The 27,130-nt window shown below is 39.5% G+C and overlaps 1 protein-coding gene across 11 annotated transcripts in view; it reads right to left on the minus strand.

Moving 5' to 3' along the window:
• sorcs2 (sortilin-related VPS10 domain containing receptor 2) overlaps positions 1–27,130 on the minus strand; it is a 347,047-nt gene that overhangs the window by 60,433 nt on the left and 259,484 nt on the right. For all 11 annotated transcript variants that reach the window (XM_067580336.1, XM_067580332.1, XM_067580339.1 and 8 more), the window contains 4 exons: positions 24,090–24,254; positions 14,882–14,955; positions 6,890–6,954; positions 1,793–1,911 (listed from right to left, as the gene is read on the minus strand). In XM_067580336.1, coding sequence (XP_067436437.1) covers positions 1,793–1,911; positions 6,890–6,954; positions 14,882–14,955; positions 24,090–24,254 — 423 coding nt within the window. The remainder of the gene's footprint in view (positions 1–1,792; positions 1,912–6,889; positions 6,955–14,881; positions 14,956–24,089; positions 24,255–27,130) is intronic.

Here is a 27,130-nt window from a genome sequence, read left to right on the forward strand (position 1 = left end):
AACATCCGATAAGCACCCATAGGACCTGGCTACACTACTAGCGTGCGTGTGTGTGGAAATATGTGTGTGTGCATTCTCTGTCCACACATTTGTCCTTACATCTGATATTAGTGAGTTAGTAATACTGGGAGGATAATGGACCAGTCTATTGTTGCCTAATGACGTTTTAGTTCTTCTCACACACACACTCACAAACCCTCATGCATACAAACACACACACACTCACAAGATACGACTATTCTATCCCACTATAGGGATTCTGCTATACTATACCAGCTAATGTACATTCTGCTGTCATCACACGCAAACTCAGATTAAGCTCTGGGCCTCCACAGAGTGCACAGTACTGTACTGCATGGCAAGTCAATTATAGACAAGGCAAGATTAATTCTGCACACTGTCCTGAATAGCAATTCTTCTCCAATTCAAGCGGATGGTACTGTATGTTATCTGAGCAGAAGAGTTTATCAGTAAAAAAAAAAGACAGAAAGCTGCAGCCTCAGTTGTCTGAGAAAACAGCCACGACTCAGTAGATACACTGACAGATGCAACCTTTAGTATGCACAAATGCTGAATGATGATAAATAACAGCGGGGGAGGGGGGTGGTGGTTTCAGAAAGACACACTTAAAGGTGCAGCTCAATAGTATTAATTCAGTAATTACTGTATTCATCTGAAGACATTAGTATAATTAACAACTAAGGCGTGAAACTGGAGGAGAGCATTGTTCTCTCAGTGCACACGGAATCTGTAACGACTGCAGATAGCGGAAAGAGTGGAAAATAAATGGAACAATCTATCACGTGTGTGTATCAAATCTCTAAATTTAAAATGACTACGCCTGTAAATAATACTGACAAAAGATCTCTTGTGGCAGTGCAAAGAATGAGTCTCCTCTCTCAGAAGTAAAGCCAGAATTAGCAGAACAATGCTGCAAAAACTTAACCCTTCCTTAAAGGCATACTCTGATTATTTAGTACTGCCATTCCATAAAGTTATGTGACTTGCAGGAGAAACTGAGCTTTAAGTACATTTTCTTTTTTAGTTGCACTGGTTCCTTTATTTCCTATGATGCATCTCATGCAGCATCATTTGTCAGACCCTCATTGACTAGTAAATGCCTGCGTCTTTAGAGCTCCACACCTCAAGTTTGTAATGCAAGCTTTTCTTTTTGTAGTCTTCAAATCCAAGATGATACAACTTCCCAGTTTTCACAGGCTGTGTAGTAATCCCACCTTTAACCAGATCACATCATAATGCTCCCATTAGTTTACTGTATTCAAGTTTTAAGATGTTTTACTCTCTCTTATCTACTTTATTTGTTATTGGCTTTATTCAATTTCTTCCAGTTTTTATCAAATCGATTGGCTTTATTATCACATTGTCATTGTTAAAATTTAATTGTGTGCATTACATATTATCAGCTTGTATGACTGTACAAATAAAAGTTTGACATGAGTAATTTCATATGATTTAGTTGTTTAGGTATGAGGATCTGCTGATTTATCCTTTTCATAAAGCCAAACAGAAAAAAAGTTAAACCTAACCAGACCTGGAATTGAATCTAAGACTAAATTAACAGTTAAAGTAAAGAAACAAAGACTTTAAAACAACACTAGGATGTTATCTGATATGTAAGTTTAAGTAGAAATTCATTAGGCTTAGAAAAGCAAATATGATCTGCATATACAATATAATAATATCCTTAATCATGTTGAAAGATAGTAAGTCAATTAATTAGTGCTTCCACAGCATGTTGATACTGATAATTCTGCTACTTTTGGACGTTTACCTTGACAAATATGTAGTCGTCCTGCACCAGCAGTGAGTTGTGGTCGATTTTGCCGAGGAACTGAGCCGTCACCATTTTGTCTGAACAGTTCTGGATGAGACAGGTAACATACAGGTAACCTGCAGAGACACACAGGAACACACAGGAAAAAAAGAGTTACTGCTGGTAAATGTTCTTTAAAAAAAAGTTGATTTCATATGTTCCACATGCATTTGCACAGGTTTCACTATATTGCAGTACATTTTACATGGAATATGTTCAAATGTAATTGCTAAATGCTAATTTGAAACAGACTCTGTGCTATAGACGATCTTATATGGCCACGTAAGCTATATCTTTAAGTAGGGACAGGGAGGAAGGGATGAAGAGTGAATTCGGTTTAGTAAATTTATTTTAAAAAACCCTACTTGTGCATTCACAATAAACAAAGCCAACAACTCAGCAGATATAGCCACAGGGAAGAGGAAGAGGTAGGTGGCAGTGAAGAGAAAGTATGAGACAAAAACTAGGCGAACAGAAAAATAGAGACATCAATTTCTAAACTCTGTGAGATATGACAGCTTCCCCATAGACATATAGCCGCTGTAGCATCCAAATGGCCAGAGGGGATTATCCTCATAGAGACACACAGAGAGGTTAGCGCCTGTTGCAAAGCTCACCCGGTATTGAATTTCAACCAGCAGCTGCATCAGCAACATTGGCTGCTGAAATTCAGCCGTTATTCTCCCCCCAAAGGTGACAAGCTGGCAATAGAGAAAATGCTCTCTCTCTCACACACACACACACACACACACACACACTCGAGCCTGCACCCATGCACCTGTGAGGTTGTTTGATCAGAACAACAGCAGGGATGAACTGCACAAATTCACATTTTGTATGACAGTACTTGTTTTGACCTTCGAATGACTTGTGTTCATTCCCGAACTTATTCACCCTGACTTTAATTATAATTAATATGAAGCCATCGCACATGAACATTTACTTAAAAGCTTACCAGCCCCTTTAGTGGATGGGTTTTTTTTACCAAATTGACTTTGATATGAATCTTTTAAGAAGTTATTGTAACTATATGCAGATGTGGCTGTGGTTTGGAAACTGTAATCCAATACAGAACACTAAATCATAGAGGGATTTATCTCTTTGTGAGCATGGATGTCCTCGGCCAATTTCATGGAAATCTGATTATTTGGTTATACAGTATGAATCATGTGTAAAATGGCTAATGAATGTGTTTGGTTCATTTCATCACAATCTGTCCATTAGATTTTTGTATTTTTTGTGTACATGACATGTGGCCAAATGTGTGTGACCTAATGGTAGACCTAACAAAGGTCTGGGAGTCACCAAAATCATTCAAAAGACGAGAAGGCAGTAATGTAACTTTAATGTGAAAAGATACTGTAAAGAGAGCTGGGATTCAAATAATGGTAGTCTCAAACAATAGGACAAAAACTAAAGGCTAGTGTAGAAAATTGCTAATAAAGGCTTGTAAAACAAACAGAGGGAGGTGGAATTGCATGTGCTAAATAACTCACATAGTAAATTCAGCATACTGTACATTCCACAGCACAAATTTCATCAGTACAGTTTAATGTACTCAACACTCTGTGGCTCTGATACTCTCTTATTAACAGAAATATTTGTTTCTCTAACTCAGTGATGGTAATTTAACTGTGATATAAAAACTCCATCCATGTTTTTTTTATGGATGGAGGACATTTTGACATGTCACGGTAAAGAAAACACAGGTGTAAATAATCAAACTAATGACGGTTGAATTCCACGCTGCCTCACTGTCATGGCTTAGTGGGACACCTGAGCAGAACAAAGCCATCATTAATGTTATTAGTAACACCTGTGCTTTTCCTGCTATGATAAATCAAAATGTCTGCTGTGATAAAGACCGATGTTGATGAGAAACAATCTCTGTTACAGATGTGAAAGTCAAAGCAGCAGGGCGGTGAGTATGACACCACTTCGTTGTTGTACTGATGGAATTAGTGCCATAGCAATTACAACATCAAGAACAGGTAAACATGATGGAAGTGTTGAGTTTTCAATAACTGGGGAACAGGGAAAATTACAATTAATGCCTGTCTCTAATATGATTGAGGTTCCTGTGTAAGGCCTCTATTTGAAGATTCAAGGTATGCTAAAAGCAAAATAAAAACCTGTAAGAAAGCCACACGGTGGAATGTTCATGACTACTAGGAAAATATCACTTTTTCATCAGTCTCTTATAAAGACATTCATAGCTAATGTTAGCATTTTAAAGTTAGCAAGATGTGGATAACATAGAGTTCTAACTGAACGCTAAACTTAATGTTACATTCTCATTCTGTGTGCAAAGGACTGAAAAAAAATTATTTTTTTATACTTTATGTATAATCACAGCTTTATCCAAAGGATATGCGTATATTGTAATCTGTGACACACTATAGCTGGACTACCATTAAATTTAGCTTGTCCTACAAGATAACGTCACCTGCACTTTATCTGACGTCAACCAGTTTAGCCTTTAGCCCAGTATTTCTTTCATGTCTAACACCCTACAAGAAACAATGCATTGTCATTAATGCTACTTAACATTCTGTGTTGAAAATCTATTTAAAAAAGATCTCAAGAGAAAATCAGCTGCTAAAGGGAGCGACATACTTCACTACTGGGGACTCTCTTTCTGTTAGCATCTTTAAATATCCGTGTGACAGCATAGTTCCTCGCCAACAATATAATCAAACATCAATGAAGTCAAATCAGTTCACACAACTCCACTTCATATCACAGAGTCTACCCTCTTCATTGGCTCTGCTCTCTTCTCTCTTGGCTTTGTCTTTGCTCAAGAGGTGTCTGGTCTAACAAATGGACTGGCTAATTTATTGAAAAGCCTGGACATTTAATCAAAGCAGCATACGGCAGAGGACTCATTAAAAAACTATTAGAATGGGCTAAGTGTTCAATTCCAGCTCGTGGCACATACACTTTTTCATGCCACTTGCTGTGCTCATACACCTGCAAACACACACACATATTGAGCACACACACTTTTCCTGCACCTGTGCAAGGTGGTTTGACAGGGGATACAGAAGAAGGAAATAGTGACTTTTGAAATCAGTTAACAAGGGGGAAAAATGTACTACCTTATACTGATTGTATGGCACTTATACTTTGAATTTTTATACTATTAGGGATATTGGACATGTGTGTACTCCATGTTTGTTTACACATGTATTGTATGTATCTGTCTGTGCATGCTTGTGTGTACCGGCGCATGAACAAACAAGGTACACTCGCTCTTTCCTGCACATCAATCTCCCTAATGACACAACACAAACACACTCCCTGCCAGTCTCCCTGTACACATGGCTCATCCATCATTCGACCACCCCCATTTCTCTGGAGTACTGTCCCACTCGTCATCCAGCGTTCCCGGGTGCAATTCCCCGCTGGCACAGCCCGGGCACAGTCCCTCGCCTCAGCAGAGACTCCTGCAACCCTGTGTCCTTCTTTGTAACGTGCCACCGTTTAACCTTGGCCATGCCACGTGTGACGGGGGGCACGGGGCGAACAGATTGGTTTGGCATGCCTGATCGCTCCAGCCCCCCTCGACTATCTATCTATCTGGGCACAGAAGCAAGGAGAGGAGAGGGAGGAGAATGAGAAGGAGGAGGAGGAGGTGGGGGACCATGTGGCACTGCCTAGCCCCAGGAAGGGCTCTTGTGCCTGGGCAGCTGGCCCAGACAGACAGCCTCTCCCGTTCACCCTCCACAAACACAAGCAGCCTTGTTTAGGCTGACAGCTTTCACATTGCAGGCAGCATCTTCCTGTGTGTGCCTGCATGCGTGGGTTAAAGGACTGTGTGTCTACTCAAGGGATTAAACTTTTCATAGGCATTCATATGCTTCCAGAGGGGAGGTTTATGGAGAACTAGAGTGTGCTATTGCTAATAAAAAAAACATATCCTTCATTTTGACCTTCACTATCTGTCACTACTCTCTGATATTGCCTGCTCAGGTTTATTTAGAGTGGGGAATTAAGAGTTTGAAGACCCAAAGGAGGTATAGTCCAGTTGTGGGTAAGGATTCTGAACACTCACATGTTTCCAGCTATATATGGAAACCACACATTGACAAACATACAAACTCACATACACACCTCTATTAACCTCTTGGCCCTCGCCGGGGAGTTAAGCACTAACCTGTCTGTCTGTCTGTCAGCTGATATGATAATCGAGATTTGCTGTTGTTGCCCTGAGGGGCCCCTGACTCCCCTCCTTAACTTACCCATTTATTTTCCATTGACCCCCTCCCCACACACAAACACACCCACCCAAAGCAAGGTCAACCATTCATCTCTTCCATTACCTGCCTTAACACTGCAGGCTATGTTAAGACTAGGTACCGCCTTGATCAGACATAAGCACATTGTCCGTCTTCCCCCTCAGCATGTGCTGTAGACCAGTGAAGACTATTTTGTTTCTGGGGTTGGCTTCAATCAAGTGTCTGATATAACTAATCAAGTTATGTGATGATTGGACACAAACAAATAGACAAAAAACAGACACAAATACACTTTGGGTGACCATAACTGAGATAAAGTCACTGAAAAGCTGACTTTCACAGACTGGATGAAAATTACACAAAGAACTGACATTTTTTTGAAAGTTGTGAAACCAGTCAGAGTCCAAGCTGTCTTGCACTTAACACTAAGACGATCATTACTACTTACTAGCTCATTACTAGCTAGCAATAGCTAACACCTGTACAGTTGGTAGACTGAGTGTTTGTGGTCACATCAGAAGTGGCACAGCAAAATTCATTGGCAAGGTAGTGCCGTAAGCTCGGTGTTATAGTGACAACTTGCTCTTGCTTTATCTCATTGGTTCTCTTGATTGGTTTATAATTGGTCAACAATGTAAGCTACCAAAGCTGAACTCTATGAGAAAGTTCCACACAGATTTACTTTGGCTCTGTGAGGAAATCTACCAATCGCGGCAATTCTGTCAAAATTTCAGTCTGATCTAAAATTTTGCACTGCTGGCGTGACGTAGCCCTAACAGTATCATGACATAAATGAGTAGATGGAATGTCACTGTACCTCCACTCGTATCCTGCATTTCCATGTGCACCAGATCAGGGTCCACATCCACACCAGAAACAGACCTGCAACACAGAAGATTATTAGATAAACCAGATTTTGATTTTATAAAAAGGTATGATATAGCACTCATTAATGAACTATAGAAAATGTACTATTTCATGTTGAAAGTCACATGTTTTATCCTTAGTCTTTAAATCTTAGTTTTAAAAAAGAAAATTCAATTGTGTTTCAGTGGGGTGAGATCATTTTACTTTGTTTGCAGTTTTACCTGTTTGAGAAAATGTTTGAGAAAAGTGAAAGAGTATCAATATCCTGACATGTGGTAGAGAAAGATAGAGCCATTCTAATAAAACTAGTATCAAGAACTTACTTTATGCAAGGCAAACAAATTAATCTCAACCCAGTGGTAGATTTTTATTTATGTAATGATATTTAGGTTGGACTGTTTGATTTAAAAGTACAGCAATTAAATTGTAGATCACAACATATGGTGCTGCTTGAAAGTTTGTGAACCCTTAAGAATTTTCTCTATTTCAGCATAAATGACCTAAAACGTGATCAGATATTTACACAAGTCCTAAAACTAGATAAAGGGCACCCAGTTAAACAAATGAGACAAAAACATTAAACTTGTTTATTTATTGAAGAAAATTAGCCAATCTTACATATTTGTGGGAGGCAAAAGTATGTGAATCCTTGCTTTAAGTTATTGGTGTGACCCCCTTTTGCAGCAATAACTTCAACCAAACATTTCTGGTAATTGTTTATCAGCTCTGCACATCAGCTTGGAGAAATTTTAGCCCAACCACCGTCCAGAACAGTCTCAGCTCGGGGATGTTGGTGGGCTTCTTTGTATGAACTGCCTGCTTTAGGTCCTTCCAAAGCCTTTCTATAGGATTAAAGTCAGGACTTTGACTCGGCCATTCCAAAACATTATCTTTCTTCTGCTCTAACCATTCTTTGGCAGAGTGACTTGTGTTTAGGGTCGTTGTCTTACTGTATGACACACTTTCTGTTGAGCTTCAGTTTATGGATGGATACTTTGACATTTTCCTGTAGAATTTGCTGGTACAACTCAGAACTCATAGCTCCTTCAATGACTGTAAGCCATCCTGGTCCAGAGGCTGAAAAGTTTGATTTTGGTCTCATCCATCCACAGAACATTTTTCTAAGTGCCTTCTGGCTTATCCACTTGGTCTTGAGCAAACCATAGAGAGCAGCAATGCTCTTTTTGGAGAGAAGTGGCTTTTCTCTTTGCAACTCTGCCATGCACACCATTTATGTTCAATGTTCTCCTGATGGTGGACTCATGAACGTTGACTGTAGCCACTGCAAGAGATTCCTTTAGTTTCCTAGAGGTTACATTGGGGTCCCTAGTGGCCTCCCAGACTATTACACACCTGCTCTTGGTGTGATTTTTGTTGTTCGACCACTCCTATGGAGGGTAACAATGGTGTTAGATGTCTTCTTTTGTACACAATCTGCCTGACAATCAACTAGTGGAGTCCAAACTCTTTAGAAATGGTTTTGTAACCCTTTCCAGTCTGGTGAGCACCAACAACTCTTCTTCTAATGTCCTCAGAAATCTCTTTTGTTCGAGCCATGACACACTTCCACAAACCTGTTTTATGAAGCTCAGAGTTTGACAGTGAAGACCCAGATTTCTCTTTTTTAAATAAGGCAGGGCCTCCCAGACTCACACTTGATTGTCGTCCCATTGATTGAAACATCCGACTCTAATTTCCCCTTCAAATGAATTGATAATCCTAGAGGTTCACATACTTTTGCCACGCACAAATATGTAACATTGGATCATTTTCCTCAATAAATAAACAATCAAGTGCAAGGTTTTTGTCTCATTTGTTTAATTGATGTCTCTCTATCTCTATCTAGTTTTAGGACTCGCATGGAAATCTGATCACATTTTAGGTCATATTTGTGCAGAAATAGAGCGAATTCTAAAGGGTTCACAAACTTTCAAACAACACTGTATGTGTATATATCCTCTGGTCCCCTTTGATGGCACGGATACCCCAGTAAATATGCACAGCTCAGCTCTTCCTGGAAAGCGCACTGAGATGTACTCCCCATAGCCTAGCATGCTTAAAAACCTCCAAAAATGTTTATGCACCTATTCGCTTTTAGAAGCACAGTGATATACACTACAGTACACTCGCTCTGTGTGCCCTTCAGCGAGCAGTAAACTAAGCAGTTCATCTGATTAGGACCACGTAGTGCAGTCTGTGAAAGTTCCCCAGCTCAGTAAAGATAGAGTGGAGTTTTAAAACCTTGTTACTTTCTCTATAAAGAGACTTTATGAGCAATTAGCAGGCCATAGAGGGATGAGGGAGGAATAAGGAAGAGATGATGGATCAGAGGAAACAACATGGAGAAAGATGATGGTTCAGGCCTCTTCAGTTGATGTGTATGAGAAGTTAGCTTACTGATCCATGAAAGTCAAGAAAATCAAGCAATACATATGAGTGTTCCCTGGTTTATTGCTCCATCAAACCAACAAAGTCAAGTTTCAGATGATAATATATGTAAAATTGTAGGTGATCTACTTTACATTTTACAGCTCTCATTCTCAAACAGCTGACAATGCCAGGAGAAATCCAGATGACTCTCATGAATGTTTCATGAATGTGGTTCCACTACTGTCTAAGAAAACCAACAATTCCACCTAATGGCCAACAAAATCCTTTTACTGGTCTTGGTCTTCTGCCATGTAGAAAGATCAATCCTATCGCCTATGTTGGACAATTCAGATAAATGAATGTTTACATCTAATGCCAATGTTTAAAAGTCCTTTCTACAATATCTCTGCATGGCAACTATGGTATGGTTAAGGTTGGACAGCTAAAACACTTGGTTAAGGTTAGGGAAAGCTTGTTGTTACAGTTTATAAAAGACGGATGTCCACTGCAACTCCTCACGTTTCTACATTGGCGGTGAGTGCTGGTATCGGACGTAAATCATGAGGTGCTGAATCGACCAACATGGACATAATTTCTTGGGATGGCGGGTTGAGAAAGATTTCAGTTGCCTAGTCATCAGTATTGGAAGAAGCCCCCTACTTTACTAGAGTCAAAGCAGTAATAACACAATGGAAAAATACTGTAATTGAAGCAAAACTTCTGCATTCAAACATATCAATAGCATTCATCAAAAGTAAAGTACTGATGCTGAAGAAAGCATCTTATCAAACTGTTAACATGCACCCTGGTCTATGTTAATCACCAAACTTGGAAAAATGAGAATGATGAAACACTGACAAGTTGCTGAAATGTTGACAATTTAGAGATACACTATTTTTGCTGAACAACAGCAATATGTATTTGACTTCTTTATGGTAACAAATGCTCACAGCTGTCAACCAAAGGTAATGGAGTATAAACCATAAAATTTATACTCTTAGTGAAGGAAAAGCAGAAAGTGTTCCAAACTGGAAATACAGTAGTCAAGGAAAGTATCAGAACCTCAATCGTTCTTGCATGAGTTTGTTACTTGCCAAAATATAATATCCCTTTGGAAGCTGTGAGAGTTATTGCAATCAAATTTAAAGATCCCCAGACATGTTTTAAGATATATGAAAATACTCTCAATTATTCAGTTACCTCCACAAAATCACCCCCTTCATCCTTATTGAAAAAAGTAGTTTTGTTTGTTGAGATATTTGTTGCTCTATGATGCTGTTGTTGGAACCAGTTCTTATCTTCTGTCAAAGTGATGCATGATTATCATGTGGAGTTTGTGTGATCAATGAAGCAAGTGGATAGTATTTGTGACAAAACTGTATGCAGGGGCTCAGACCAGTCGCTACTGCTGAGGGCAATGGTGATTGTGTGATGTAAGTGTTCATACAACCACAAGAGGTCACCAGTTGGGTAACGAGGAAGAATAATGTCTAAAAATGGGGATCTGATTGATGGAGGATGGAGGCAAAGAAAGAAAAGGACTAGTAAATAACTCGTCAGTAACTATTAAACGTATGTAGCTGCAGGTGTCTTTGCTGTTACCTGTTAGACAACCAAACTGCCTCTATGTGTCCTGCTGAAATGTCCTTGACCAAGACTTTGAACCTCTGGTTTCCTACTCAGTGCAAGTTAAACTAGATAAAAGTGTCAGCTGCATGCTTGAAATGCAAATGCCTAAGACTGAAGGTAAACGCGCTCTCCGCACTGGCGATAGATCATTTATTCATTCCACTAACACTTTGGTCCAGTTAGACTTTCATCACTAAGTGTGTGGGATTTTCTTCTTCTTTGCTTAGGGAAGTGAAAGCAGACAAGCAGAGAGAGCCAAAAGAGAAGCAGGGGAAATGAAATGAACGATAGACATGACTGATAGACAGATACAAGGGGTTGATATAATAAAGAAAAGGGAATTGATTTCTGGGAAAAGGAGGATGAAGCGCAACATGCTACAAAAACATCCTCCTTGGGCTGGAATTCAGTTTCATCCCAGCTCTGGTTTCACTGCCATTGGATTACTCTTTTATCCACATGCTTTTCCACAGCATTTCATATTTATCGCCTATCCTATCCTAACGTTTGCTTTTGTTGTCAGCTGTCATTCTGTGCAATGCCAGTTCAATTTTAAAAACTACCGTTTTCTTTCCATTCAGGATGACAAATACAAACTTTACAGCCCGGGATCACAAAAACAAGGTCCACCAGAACACATTTGGCCAGACCACCCCAGCAGCAGATTGGATTTAATGTGATGTTTTTTATGTGATTTATGTGCGCTGGCTGCCAGACTCCTGTTCTCTTGTTGCTTTTATGACTCTTAGGCCACAGGCAAGGCTAAGGCCAGAGCCAACAACCAGCTAACTCTGTCTACTCTGACCACACACATTTATAGCACATGTATGCACAGGCATGTCAACACATACTTTTTTCTGGGAGTGCCAGAGCAGGTCGCAACCTTACAGTACTGTATGTGCAGGCCTGAATACCTGAGTGCACATTGCTGCAAGGGATTTTTAACTGAGCCAAATAAAATATAGCAGTATGTGGTTTGATTTCAGCGCAGTGTGGATTAAATATACACTGTAAAATAATCATCTGATCTTCCACTTCCTAGATACAGCTTTAGCCAGACAATATAAAAAACTTTTTTTTTTATACAAACTGGGGATGTGATGAAATCCAGATGTGAAAAGTAACTTGTTGGTGAACTTAGGGATAGTTCGGCATTCTGGGAAATATGCTTGTTTTCTTTCTGAGAGTGAGATAAGAGGACTGAAACCAGTCTTTTCTCTGTGTATTAAACCTGCATTAATGGATTTACACTTGGGGATGGTGCAACAAGCTGTAATATTATCACCTTATAAAGCTGTGATGGTGAACATGTTCATAGTTGCATATTTACACATCTACCAGAGAAGAACATTAGAACTAACCAGAGAAAACAAAAACAAACAGACAAGAAAAACACTAACCAGAACTTCTAAAGCTCACTAGTTAACATGTTGTGTTTTGTTTTTGTTATCCATATTTCCATATCCAATTTGTAATTTTAGCCAGGTGCAAGGACTGTGTGCAGCTCCTCAGGTGGGGCCCTTCTGGCTGTTCCAAAGTCAAGGCTTAAATCTAAAAGTGACTGTGCTTTTGTCATCAGGGCCCCTCGGCTTTGGAATGACCTGCCTCAGGAGACAGAATCAGTAACTTCTTTTAAATCACTTCTTAAAGCTATTTTCTACAGACTTGCTTTTATGCGATGTCGTCTTTTTTATCATCTTTTAATCTTTTTATCATCTCTTTATTGTTTTTCATTTTCTTCTACTGCCGTCTTCTTAATGTTGGCAATGTCATTGCTTTCTCTGTCATGTGTCTTTGCTTTTGTATTGCACTGCCTTTTGCTTTGTCTGTCAAAGCACTTTGTAAACTCTGTTTTTAAAGGTGCTATCTGAATAGCATAATAAAGTTGTTATTATTATTATTATTATCTATAGAGGTGTTGGTATGAGTATTTTTTAACTTTGGACAGAGCCAGGCACAGTCTTTATGCTAAGCTAGGCACAGACATGAGACTGATATCAATCTTCTCATCTCACTCTCTGAAAGAAAGTTAAACATTCAACTATTCCTTTAAGACAGATTGAAGATAACTCTTCATTACAGGGGTCAAGTTGAGCATTCAGATCTCAAGTCTGATATGTAACTTTAGTCTGGAGCAGCAAGCACTTAAGGTTGTTTCTCTGCCTCTGTAGCCCTCCCTCATTCTCTCCCCCGCTTTCTCATTTTTTACAGCACAGAGTGTGGATGATTTGTGTGTTAGAGTTGGTGGAATAAATCAGAGGTGTCTGTTCGTGCCAACCAGCTCATTTACTATCAGCAGTGAGAAGAAACAAACTCACGGGAGTTTGCAATGCCCCTCTGACTTTCAGGAGATGAGAAAGAGTGTACTCAATTGTAGTTAAATGCAGCACGTTCAAATGCATCATCTTACAATAACACAGATTGGACAGGGAGGAGTAGAAAGAAGTTGAGAAAAGACCAGGAGATTAAAAAAAAATTGAGAACTCAGAGGTGAGAGGAAGAAAGGAAGGAAGGAGATAAAGAGGAAGAGATACAAGATAAGGTGAGAGTGAGGAGGGGAAGGATCGGAAGAGATAACTCTCATGCTGTGATACATTACATGAGTGGGGAGAAGTCGTATACTTCCGCTTGCTGTGGGTACTTTTCCTGCCACTGAAACCACAAAACTATCAAGAGATTCATCTATAAAAAGGTTCCGCTGCATAAACTTCAGGGCTTATGAGCAAAATCCAATTCAAATTTCTAATTTAAGAAAAATTTGAGCAGATGTTTTCTGTATTGTGGTCAAAGTAAAACTGATTTATTAGTATGTGGGATGTTACTGCTGTAGATATCATTTTATAATTTGGGAAAGATTGTGTAAACAAATAAAAAAATGCTTGCAATACCACATTGCATACCATATTTGGTCACAATAGAGCCCCCATGGACACTAAAAAAATTTAGATGAGAAGTTCCTCTGACTAACCAACATGGAGGATTTAGAGTATGTGTATCTAAAAACCAAGAAAAATCTTCTTTCTTGGTTTCCAACAATTGTTTCATTCTATATAACAAGTGTTTCAGCTGATTAAACCTAAAGAAAATAGTACAACATTTCGGGAAAGACCCTTATTAACTTTTTTTCTGAGAGTGAAATGAGACGATTAACATCAATTTCATGTCTGTGCATAAAGTATGAAGCTGCAATCAGGACATGGTTAGCCTAGCTTAGCATAAAGACTGGAAGCAGGGGGAAACAGCTAGCCTGGCTCTGTCCAAAGTTCAAAAATACACCTACCAACACCTCTAAAGTTGTCTTATTTACACATTGCATCTTGTTTGTTTAACTCATACATAACATAACATAGACAATCATATTTTAATAGTTAAATTAGATAAGTAGTTGCATTGAATTAATGAATTTTCTGAAGTAATAGGAATGTAAAAATATAACGTGAAGAATTTCAGGTTGAATGTTTTCTTTGTCTTGTTGAATGTTTTTATATTATGAAGTAAGTTATGTTGAATTTACATGTGAAATTATGTTTCTGAAAGTTTAATATAATCACATAAGTGTTGCATAACTTTATTTGATTCATTTTAGTATTAAACTTTTATCTCAATGTAGATGGTTGAGCTGTGTAAATGGTTTGAAAAAGTTGACATAGGCATAAATGACCAACTCACAGTATTGGCATCTGCAGATAAACAATGTGTTAATGGTATCGAGAATTTTCATATCAGTACGTCCCTCACCTTTTTGTCTGTTTGACTGCTGCCTGTATGCAAATGATGTTCTGTAATGTGTGTGTATGCAAATGATGTACAGTAATAATAACAGGAGTGATTTGCATCTCATGCATCTAGGTTGCTGAAGTGCTAGTCAAAACATTTGTCTAGGGTTGGCAGGTGTGCAACAGATGCACTCCTTAGAGTAATGAGAAAATAAAGGTTGACTGACCAGAAGACTCTGTCCTTGGTCACCCGCTCCTGAAGCAAAGTCCACTTGCGGCCCAGGTCTGTGGAAGCAAAGAGCTGGACACAAAAAACAGAGGAGAAGACCACTATTAGACAGAAAAAACACACTCAAAGCATGTAGCATTAAATTGTAAAGCCTAACCTGAGCCCTATTACCAGCTGTATCCTTTACAAAGGGAGGATAAATCTATAGTCTATTTGGAAAAAAGTTCACCCAATCAAGCTACTGAATTTCATGGTTCACCAAGTTAAGACTGAGCTCAATTAATTATTAATCATAGCAGGTTTGGTGTGTTTGTGTGAGTGTGTGCATATGGCTTATATTTTATGAGCAGTTTGTAGTGTAGTACAGAGGAGGAGAAGAGCAGAGGACGGGCTCCTGCTGTCCTCCTTAAGGCCAGATCTCTTATATCAATTTAAGGGCTTTTCACATTGCATATTCTGAGCTCTAGGCTAAGCGCTGACCCTGGGATAACTTAGCCCCTTTTCACACACACATCGTTAACCCAGGGCTATACGATTCACATTGCACTTGTACTAGCCCTGGCTTATATGTCGTTGGAACACGTGACTAATGTTTACATTCTAGAATGACGTGTGACTACTCCATTGTTTACTACAGCCTTGTGTCACACTGGCATCTTTTAGCCCTGTGTTTAGTCGATTTTCAGTTTGCAAACTCAGGGCTGACCCAGCAGGGCCAGCAAGCCCTAGGCTAAAGTCAGGGTTAGCCCACTTTGGAGTGTGCCAAGATTGTGCCAATGTGAAAGCTTTCATAGCCAGGGGCTAACAGCTTCCTTAGCCTGGGGATAAGAAGGTTCTAAGAAGTCTTTTAGCCTTGGGCTAAGTGCAGTGTGAAAAGCCCTTTAATGTACTTCTTTTTTTTCATGCTAATCTGTTATCGGCCCAAACAGCAGAGGTCCAGCAGAGGACATCCTCCCAAACCAATCAACAACCAGAATACAATATAATACAGTTTCTGGCGGACAACCACAGTGCTGATGTATTATCTTGTATGTGTATACTCTTTGGTAGACGCCATTGTGGTGGACAACCATAATACTGACACATGCATCTTGTCCGCCTAGACTGTTTGGTAGAGGGGGTATGATGCTATTGACAGGCGACCACAACTCAACAAAGTATATAACATAGGTCTAGTCATTTTTAGACATCTTAATGCAGAATAGTCACATATTACAGCTTTAACAAGAATGCAGCAGAGATCATATAATGTGCTGTAGGTAGTTTGCTTGTTGAAGTTACAGTGAGATGTCTGGACTCACTCATTCATTTGGAATTGATCAGTTTTTAATTGAGTGGTTGTTCAGTCACCTGTTAATGATGTGTGATTAGTGAATGAGTGTGCAGGAGGTCTGGCTGCCTGCTTCTGACAGTTTCGTCATACTTTAGGTTCATTTTTAGGTTGAGCCGTATATTGAGTAATAAGCTTAAAGTAACTAGGACTTTTTTTAAAGACTTTTTTTAAATACTAAAAGTAACTAGAATAACAACAGTGTTAACATGTCAGCTTTGTAGACTATATTTTGTGTGTGTGCATATAGATAAGAGTGTGTAAATCGTGTATTTGATACATGCATTCATACTTTCTATTGTGATATGTTGTCTGTTTTTGATGAAAACATAAATCTGTTGTCACAATAGAACAATACTATAAATTTGAAGTTAACTTGGTTTATAATTCAACAGGTTCTGTTATAAATTATCTTGGTGTATAGTGTTTTAAAATCTTATTCCATGTGCCCCTTTTTAACTTTAAGCACCTATCCCTTTAAAGGTCTCTGCACCACCCTGCATTTGAATATAAGAACATAACATAACTTGAACATAAGAAAGTAGAGATAAGCAGCCAACTAATGTAAAATAACATGACACTGTGGGTTGGTTTTCCTCCTGTCTGCCCCAATTGTTGGGGTGTAGTAGAGTGAGTGAGTGTGTGTGTGTGTGTGTGTGTGTGTGTTGCCTGGGCTTGTGCAGCATTGATCGCACCCATAATGAAAATCTATTGATTCCTACACACAAGATATCCTTGATGTCTGAAAAGCACACTGGAGCCGAGAAAAGAATTTCACTACACAGTGTGCACACTTCCTCTACCATTCAAAATACAAAATTGTGAATTTTTTTTTCAATGCTCGTCATTGACAAGAGGTTTTGTTGTGAAGGCAGTGCATTCTCTCTACATCCGGCTCATAACAACCTTTCTCGTTCAGGGTCATCAGAAAATATAAATAATCAATGATCAAACACCCCTCTGGCTTAAAGCACATTCCAATTGCACATTTCTGGCTGTGAAAAAGAAAAGCTACAGCTGACCTTGATAGAAATCTGTCTCTGCCCTCACAAACCCTCTTAATTTACATGTGCTGCTACGCGTCCTCCCATCATCCTCTAGCTAAATGATTTTTTTTTGTTCTGTTTGAATGGATTCCTCGCTTCCATCTGCAGTCTGCCCATATGGAACAGATTAAAACCTAATTGAATTTCTTGTTTAATTACGTGTAAATTATTAAAGCTGAGGAGGAGTGGAGCCGACTCAAACTTATGAACTATTGGACCTAATGTTGCACCTCTATCTCTCCAGCTCAGTTTTCACTTTGCGGTTCACTTTTCAATTAGGGTGTGTGTATATATATATATGTGTGTGTGTGTGTTTGACTGTGTCTTGCATTCAGAGTTGTGAAATGATGCGTGACACAGATCAATGAATTATTTGCTTTAACTGAATCAGAACTTGCTCTGTTTTTTATTATTTATGTGGCGTTTTACCTTTATTTAAAGGTCGATGGTCGGGAATGACAGGAAACACAGAGAAACAGAATGGGGGGTGACAAGGTCTCTGAAAGGATTTTAAAGGACCAGTGTGTAGGATTTAGTGGCGTCTAGCGGTGAGATTGCAACCGACTGAATACCCCTTCCCTCCTCTTACAAATGTGAAGGAGAATCTACGGTGGCTGCGAAACTCCATAAAAAATATGAAAACGTGAAAGGCCCTCTCTGGAGCCAGTGTTTTGTTTGTCTGTTCTGGGCTACTGTAGAAACATGGTGGTGCAACATGGCGGGCTCCATGGAAGAGGACTCACTCACTGTGTAGATATTAAGGGCTCATTCTAAGGTAACGAAAACACGATTCTTATTTTCAGGTGATTATACACTAATTAAAACATACTTAAGAATATCATATTCCATTTCTGCCAAGTCCACTAAATTCTTCACACTGCACCTTTAACAGGGGCCTATCACACAATGACAAGAAACTTTTCTCATTCTATTGGTTTTCTACTCTTTAAGAAATAACAGAATGACCTTGAAAGACAAAATCATGATACAAAAATAACAAACCTCACACTAACCTCAAGTGTTTACATAAATGAATAGATTGCAATGAACAGCTACAAAATAATTGAAAACAAAAATAAACTATAAAAAAATTAAATTAAAAAATAAAATTACTAAGCAAATTGTCAAGTTTTCTATTTATCTAAGAAACCTACAAGATGCTTTTATGGTGGGAGTTTATCCATAGTGATAAGACTAATGACATAGTGGTTAGACAGATGAGAAAGAACATGCTGTCCCGTCAACAATATTTCAACATCTTCAGTGTATCGTTGGTTTATCAAAGTGGCTGTTTTGGAGAATGAATTCTCTCTGCAACAGAGTAAAATTTTTATGTCCAGCCTGCATACTAATGATAATCTACTGTATGTTGCTTAAGAAGAGCATCAAATGCTTGTTGTAACAAAATTTGAATGTAAAGGCTCCTCTCTTGTGGAACCATCATCTAGATTCGGTCCAGGGGGCAGACACCCTCTCTACATTATGTTACAAGTAGGCTTAAAACTTTCCTTTTTGGTAAAGCTTATAGTTAGGGCCCGCCAGGCTCGCCTTGGACCAGCCCTTAGTTACGCTGCTATAGGCCAAGACTGCCAGGGGACTTCCCTTGATGCACTGAGCTCCTCTCTCCTCCTCCTTCTCCTCTCCATCTGTATGCATTCATGTACCATTAATGCATGTTACAAACTTGGCTTCTTCCCCGGAGATTTTGTGCTTTCTTGTCTCACAGTATAATTGACATGGACCCCCTGGTTATGGACGGTGGGCCTCTGGGGACAATGGCTGTGGGGACGCTGCTTGTTACTATTGTTGTTATTCTGCTTCTGTGTCTCTCTCTCCCTTCTCCCCCTCCCTCCCTCTTTCTCTGTCAACCCAACCAGTCAAGGCAGATGGCCGCCCACCTAGAGCCCGGTTCTGCTTGAGGTTTCTTCCTGTTAGAGGGGAGTTTTTCCTTACCGCTATTGGGTCTCAGTAAATTAAAGAGTACAGTCTACACCTGCTTTATTTGAAAAGTGCCTTGAGATAACTTCTGTTATGATTTGGCACTATATCAATAATACTGAATTGAATTGAACTGAATTGAAAACACTTTTCTCATTCTAATGACAAAAGTGTGAGAAAACCATAGAAAACCATATTCATTCTTGAAATGGAAAATGACTGTGTGAATCTGAGATTGCAGTATATGGTCACATATTAAAACACTGTCATGGTCAAACAAACATCCAAACAAATATTTGACATTTGGCTTTCCTGAAGTGAATTAACTTGTTTGAAGTGTTTTGTCCACCAACTTTTCATTCCTTCCTCTATTTGTCTGTAAAAAGCACTGTCCCATGTTTTTTTTGGTTTGTGAACCCTTAGACTAAAGCCTACTTGTGACTCCTCATCACAGGTTATGTATGACCTTAATGTGGAGATGAGTTCTGAGCAGGTCAACCAAAGAGTGATTTTTAGTTGTGTATTGAAACAGAGGTGAAAGCAGGCCACTACGGTCTAGTACTCCGTACCACTAAAAGAATCAGTGCTGGTACGCAGTACTGGAAATAGAGAGACAGCACTTGCCTGCCAGAACCCACATACAACCCATCATAATCGCATTTGCAACAAGAAAACACATCTGCTAATGATAGGTCAACATAAACAACAGTTAGTTTTCTTATAAATTGCTTCTGAATAGTTCCAGTTTGTTTATGCCGAGCACAGGCCTGTGGGTTTTTAATCCATGCTGGAGGGAACCCCCGCTGCTTTTCCAAAACTGCTTACTTACTGGCTAACTCTGCAGCTTTTTTATTCCAACAACATGGACAGCAGGTCAAACAAGCTATGTGACTTCCATGGGGTGCTCTTTAACTTTGGCATAATAACTGTGTGTGCGTGCATAATTGCTTCTTAAACACACACAGTGCATGGAAGGATGTGTTTGATTTATTGTTCCCATACTTTTGATTTTTTCACGACCAAATCATGCATTTTATTGATGTCATTTGCACCAGGCACGGACGAATGATAAATGATTCCACCAAAATTCCAAACATTTTTGTGGTTGGCTTTCACATTACCAGCATGTTTGTGCTTCACTTTCATACCTTTTTCAGAAACAAAGGGATGAAAAACATCAACGCAACAGACTCTTGTTGAAGAATGCCATTTGATTAAAACATACATGAAGCAGAATGCAAAGACCAATTATTCAAATGTTTAAGAGAAAACAGAGAGATGCGGAAAGTGAGAATGTGGTGGTTAAAGTAAGGAGAACAATGCCCAGGGATAATGACTCAGAGCAAGTTGAGAGGAGACAGGGACTCAGCAAAAAGAAATGGCAGGACCCTCAGAAGCAAGCACAGGTGATGATGTTAGGCCTACTGTGTACCTTTCTATATGGAAAGAAGAACAGTATGAACAGTTCAGGCACAAAAATGAATAGCTGTCTGCTCACAATGGAAAGCTAGGCTGAACCTCGTACCATGATATGAAGGATCTGGGTCTCATGGCATCCTGTGGTGTCAATATTGCTATTCACTGAGCTGAGAGAAACCCCATTTGGTAACTCAAAGGATGTCCAGCTTTTATCATTACACAAAAAAATCTATGAGCACAGGAACTCCACAGCACATAATGAAGCAATCGGGATTTTTCAGACAGCAAAGAAAGATATACTTCTTAACATGAATGCCAGTAGTCAGGAGTCTGCATCTGAGTCTACTTCCAGGGTATTCAGTACAGCATATTATGTGGCCAAGAACAACAAGCCTTTCACAGACTTTGAGAGTGGTTGACCTGCAGCATGCTAATTCTACTGATTTAGGGTTTGTTTTGCACAGCAAGACTGTCTATGTTGATATAATTGATCATGTGTCATCACAGATGAAAGAGGAACTTCTGAATAAGATAATAGAGACAAGGAGTAAGATCACAGTATTGGCTGATGAGTCAACCACCGTTGGGCACAAATCAACACTAATTTTGTTTCTGAAGGCTAGTGTTGATGGAGACATGGAGCCTATTGCCTTTCCATTGGACTTGGTTGGGCTGGATAATTTGTGTGGAACAGCTTGTGGGTTGCTGTTGAGTTGCAGCAGGGCAGTCTCTGCAGTTTGGCACTTTAATCCAGCCATGGCGCAACATTTCCATGAGGCATCAGAGGATGATACAAGGGACAGCAGAGAGAGGGCTGAATTCAAAGGTCTGCTTTCTAAGATGTGCTCTGCCAACTTCCTGAAAAGTCAGATGTGATGTTATGACCGAACTCAAGAACTTGTCAGAAATTCTTCAGAACAGGAAGACCACACTCCCAAAGGCCCATGACATCATGACAATGTATGTCAAATGCATAGAAAGCCTCAGAAGGTACCCAGGAAAACATGCAGTTGACATCAGTCAGACAAAGGAAGAGCAGTTAAGAGTTGGCAAGACTCCCATCATTAACTCTGCTTTGTTCATCCAAGCAGTGGCAGAGAATATGAAAGAAAGAGTCTTCACAACCACGGCAAACAGAGCACAAGCCAGTGTCACAGCCAACTGAAAAGAGGCTCACAATAGCTTTATCAATCAAATGGCAGTTCTCAACCCTGACAATTGGGATCACGACAATCCTCGATTTGGAGAAGATAAGGTGAGGGGGCTTTGTGTCGTGTCCCCTATCTGAATGAACAAGATGCCCACCTTGGGTTCACTGAATACAAGGCAAGTGGAGGAAGAAGCATTCGTAACAAGATGAGGAAGTTGCTTATGGCAGTGGACACACTTTCCACAAGCCATGCTGATTGTGAGCAGGGGTTCAGCGTAATGAACAATATCATAACTGAGTACAGGAGCAAACTGACAACAAGAAATTCAGCAAATCTAGAAATCAAATCTAGAAAAGCAATCTACTTTTATCCCTGATTAATATCCAGATAATGTAAACAGGACTGCATAGTCTTTGACTGGCACTGTCCTCATCTCACAGTTCTTCTTCTACAGTGTGTGTAGGCATGAATAACTCATCAACTGAATCATTTCAATGTCTCCCGACAACAAGACATAAGTACTACATAGGATGGCAGAGTGTTGTCTCAGTGGTCATGTTTGCTGGGGCTGGACTGACATGTTAGAACAATGGAAGCAGTTAACGTCACTTTGCAGCAGAGAAGGCTGGATGTAAAACAGCAGTGGAGAGCCTTGTAGGAGAAATATTATCTGCTGTAGAAGTGTTATTAACAAGCACTAGAGAAATCCCCCTTCCCAGTATAATTGTCAGTTTTAATTAGCCTATTTTATCACATCTATTAACACTGACAATTTTACTTTGTCAAAACACCACAACGAGGCATTCACCTGGAATCATGTAATGAAAAAACTGTACCCTGATGATTTATTTATTATATGTTGTCAGTGTTGAGGAGTAGCGACACTACATATAGCGATGAAACTTCTGTAGTTTCAATATATTCCCCAGTAGCATTCAAGTAGCATACAGTACTTGCTAGCTACTCAAAAGAAAGTGCATTTCTTTATTATATTACTTAACAGCAGATATTTCTTGACGTGAAATAGCTTCAACAGAGTTAGCTAACTTCTGATTAGCTTGTAGCTGATTAGCAACTGTTAAAAAGTAGCTTCGCCAGTGCTATATAGATAAATTTGTCGCACCTTAAATAAACCTACAGGTTAGCCAAACTTACTTGGAAGAGAAAAGGAAGGTGAACAGTAAAATTATTACCTAAAATGAGGTTTGGTGAAAGTTCAGTAAGGAAGATCTCTTCCCTTTATCTTTAGACGCAGCTGGATTGGCATGATCACACAAGATCACTACAGAATCCATCTTGTTAGGCTTCAAGTTATGCGCTTGTGTCCATCAGCATCCTATGAGGAGCTACTGGCAACTACGGGTGTGGTTTACGTGTGATGACAGCGAGAAGCAACTGTTCATTCAAAACAACAATGGCAGCTCCTAAAGAGGTCCTGTCCTGTCTCCTATCTTCATAAGGGCCATCTTTATGAAGATGCTACCCACTGATGGAGTTGAATCATCAAATATCTTCCTCTGTTGCTAATCTCAATAAATATTGTTATACACTTACAAATGATCTCTCCTTATTGATCTGTCCTTTGCAAACATCCTTCACAGTTTACAGACAGACTTCCTGGTTCCTATTTGCATAGTTTGTAGGTGCACACAGTTTTCCAGTCCAAGGAGGGATTATTACCTACAAATCTCATCCTTTGGTTTTACCTTCAAATAAAGTGGTTCAAGATCATCTAGCTAACTTGCTGTTTATAACCTGTATGATTTTCTTACTGATGCCATAACTACAAAAATAAGATCCAAGTTGTAATAAATTGGAATGATCCTTTAAGATCAGAATCATTGGCGCATCTGAAATCCTGACCAAAAGAGATATTATGAGATGAATGTATAACAAAGTGTATTCAAATAGACTCACTGTGTGTGTTTGTTGTATCTAAAGCCAGACTTCTCTGTCTTTCCAGTGATTATATTTCAAAGGGTTTCCTGCTGAAAACCAAGTGAGTGCAACATGTTTTCAATTTGAAATGTAATATCAAAGAGTGCGTGTGTTTGGATATGGCCACTGTTTTGGTTATTCAACTTGCATTATTCACTTGCATAAGACGATTTGCCCTCCAGCTGTATTGTCGTATGGTAAATCACATGTCAAGTTTTCTCTGAGGTTCGTGTTCTGCTGTTGCGTGTGAAAATTGAAATTTAATGCATTGCTGCACAGTAGAGATCTCTTACTGTTGTAACATCAGTGCTGTCTTCTTGTTCATCCTTTCAGCTACAAAATCAACTATTTATTTTTATGTCTCTGCAGCGCTCTGATACCCACCCTTCCCTCCTTGCAGTAGGCCAGAAGCTTGTCTTCCTCCTTGGGGTGGAAGATGAGCGTGTCTGGGGTGAAGGAGATGGACTGCCGCTGGAAGGAGGAACCCTCATCAGTGCTGATGAACAGCATCTGATCCCTTTCGTTTATGGATGAACCCACCAGCACTACCTAAAACATAGACAGACAGAGGAGGAGGACGGGAAGAAAACAGAGGTCAGAGGTGAAATGGTCAGAGGGTGACATCCTGCAACATATTCATTGCTCAGTCAGCAGTCTGTGGAAGTCCTAAAAATGCTTTCCTCCTCATATCAATACTTGTACATATATTAATTCCCCTGCGTGCCCTGGAATCCTAAAACTGATGAATATAAATGCATGCATGGCCACGCATGCACATTTATTCAAGGCCGTCCTCTGAGACATAAGAACTTTCCATCAACCTTACATGCCGGCCGTGGCGACACCATATTGATTACCTATTCTGAGTTTTATAGCTCATAAAATGAATGCATTAAACAAGGGCCTGCCCCAACCAACCAATCACAATTATGTCCTGGACACTCAGGAGTAAGGCTACCAATAGGGCTGATTGATAGGAACTAATGAACCAATCCCATTCTTTAGGAGTCCTTGAGAGGTGGGAAGCTGTCCAGTGAGTGTTTGTGGGTGTTGGTGTTCATTAACATCATGGTGTTGTTTAGAGCTGGTCTGTACAGAAAGTATTTGTTATAGTACAGGAACCTTTTCAACAGTTTCTTTAGTCAACTAAAAAATGAAAATCATTCAGTGACAGCTGTGTTCCTTCTAAACATTCGTTTAATTCAGTTGCCAAGGTTTTAGATTAATGAATGCAAAGCAGTGAAGAAACATAGTGTATAAAAGGAAAGGAAAGCATAGCTTGTAATGATTATCAAAAACATTCATTATGCTTTTTGTGTATACACAAAAATTAGTAAGCAGCCGCAGAAATGCACTCACATGAAAGACATTATCCCACAAGTACAAATGCTTTCTTTTCTGACTCTACTTTCTTTCACTTAAACACAGAAAAATCCTCTTTTGCAGCTCTTACCAATACACTGTTTCCTCCACTGACTTCTCAAGGAACCATAAATATCCAACCATGTCTCAAGTACAAGTTTACTGTTGTGTTTTCATTCTTTGTGTGCTTATGCGTGAACTCAGAGTGGAAGCATCCATTCACCAAACTGTATGCTACGTTTTCACAGTTTAGTGTCATTTTATATAGTTGCACATCCCAAAAGAGGGACGTTCATTCTTGACATTGAAGACAGTAGTTTGACATAATCATCACTCATTCTTTGTATTTCATTCTTTATGACTGTGAAACTCGAATGAAAATGTTTTTTTCACATTGCGACATTAACTTTAAAACTGTTATTTTAATATAATTTTGCATTAACATGGTTAATTGTGTTAAATGCCCTGTAATATGCTACATCACAAAAATCAATACAAAGCTTTTGCACTACAAGAGGTGGGGGTTGGGGGTCAAATTCTGCTTAGGGCCCCAAAAATGCCTGGACCAGCCCTGGTCATCTAGTATAAATTTGCCATTTCCAGCAGCTTCCTATAAATGTCTGCACATGTATGACTAAAAGATATTAATATCTCATGTATCATAACTTGATCTATATACATATTGCTCAATTCAAATGATAAAAAGCACATTAATGCTGCAGAATTTTGAATAAAAGCTATTAATTTGTTGTTGCCAGTCTTCCATGTTTTCAGTCCTTAAACCTTAATGTTTATTGATTTTATTATCTGTATATTTAAATGTATTTTGATTGTTTTCATCTCTGATTTCATTAAGATTTCCAAATACATTTCTGGCAATTCTTGCTCTGTCTATTCTCTTAACTGTTATCATAAAAGAGAGGACATCAAATTCTCCCCCACATAGGCTTGACACAGCTTGCCCCACATACTTGAACTCTGAGGCTGTAGCTGAGTCTTTTCTTTATTGTATTAGATAAAGAAAATGAATGTGTGTGCCTTGAGACACACGGGCTAGTCGGTAATCACGCACGCACATACACACACATACACACACACACACACACACACACACACACACACACAAAGTCTTTTCAGTATGCTCATCATGACTGCAATTAGGCAGCGCACGCAAGCCTCGCATCTTGCTGGCTGCACTACTTGAGAGCTCTGTGTGTTTGTGTGTAACTGCTGCTTGTTCTGAACACACTTCTGTGAGGAGCATGGTCAATTAAAAGGCCCAGTGTTTGTTTGTTTTGCCAGAAGAAGGCCAACAAGGACGAAGTGGTGGAGTGGTAAAGTCAGAAGAGCGGGAGAGACAGAGGAGAGTATTATTTCTCCTACCATAACGGTCTTTCTTTGTCTTTAATTTGTGAAAGCTAACTAAGCATGTGTATTCTCTGTATTTGCACCTGGGAGCTGCCCACCGTGTTTGCTATTGACAGTCAAGCAGCTCCACTAGAAAGCTCATGGTTCAGTGCCTTGCTCAAGGGCACCTTGAGATCATTGGCTCAGAGAGTTTTTATTGTGGATTTAGGGATTTAACTAACACTTTTGCAGTCACAATCCTGCATTTCTACCCTCTAAACAGCCGTCGGCCATAACTGGGTAATGATAAGAATTAAGAGGCGCCTGCTGGTAAGCAATGGAGCGTTCATTTACATGCCAAAATAGCAAACTCTTGCACTTCTACAGTATGAACCACAGAGAGATTCCATATTTTAAAGGCACATGTCTAACTGTGGTTTCTCCTCGTGTCCCTGTGGGGCAGGACCATCAATCAGGTCAGCCTGCCCCTGCCAATATGTCTCTATTTAAAGGACATCACTCAGTTTAACCTAGTTGAGCTCTGACAGCTGGACATCCTCAGGACACACACACACACAGACAGCCCACACACATCACAGCATCAGACACTGACAGAAAATGTACAGCCAGACAAGAATCGCCAGGTAAAAGTCATATGTCATTCAGGCGACATGAATGTGTGTGTAATATTTACAGTTTTCACCGTATGGAAATGT

Source organism: Thunnus thynnus, chromosome 22, assembly GCF_963924715.1.
Source record: "Thunnus thynnus chromosome 22, fThuThy2.1, whole genome shotgun sequence".
Lineage (NCBI taxonomy): Eukaryota > Metazoa > Chordata > Actinopteri > Scombriformes > Scombridae > Thunnus > Thunnus thynnus.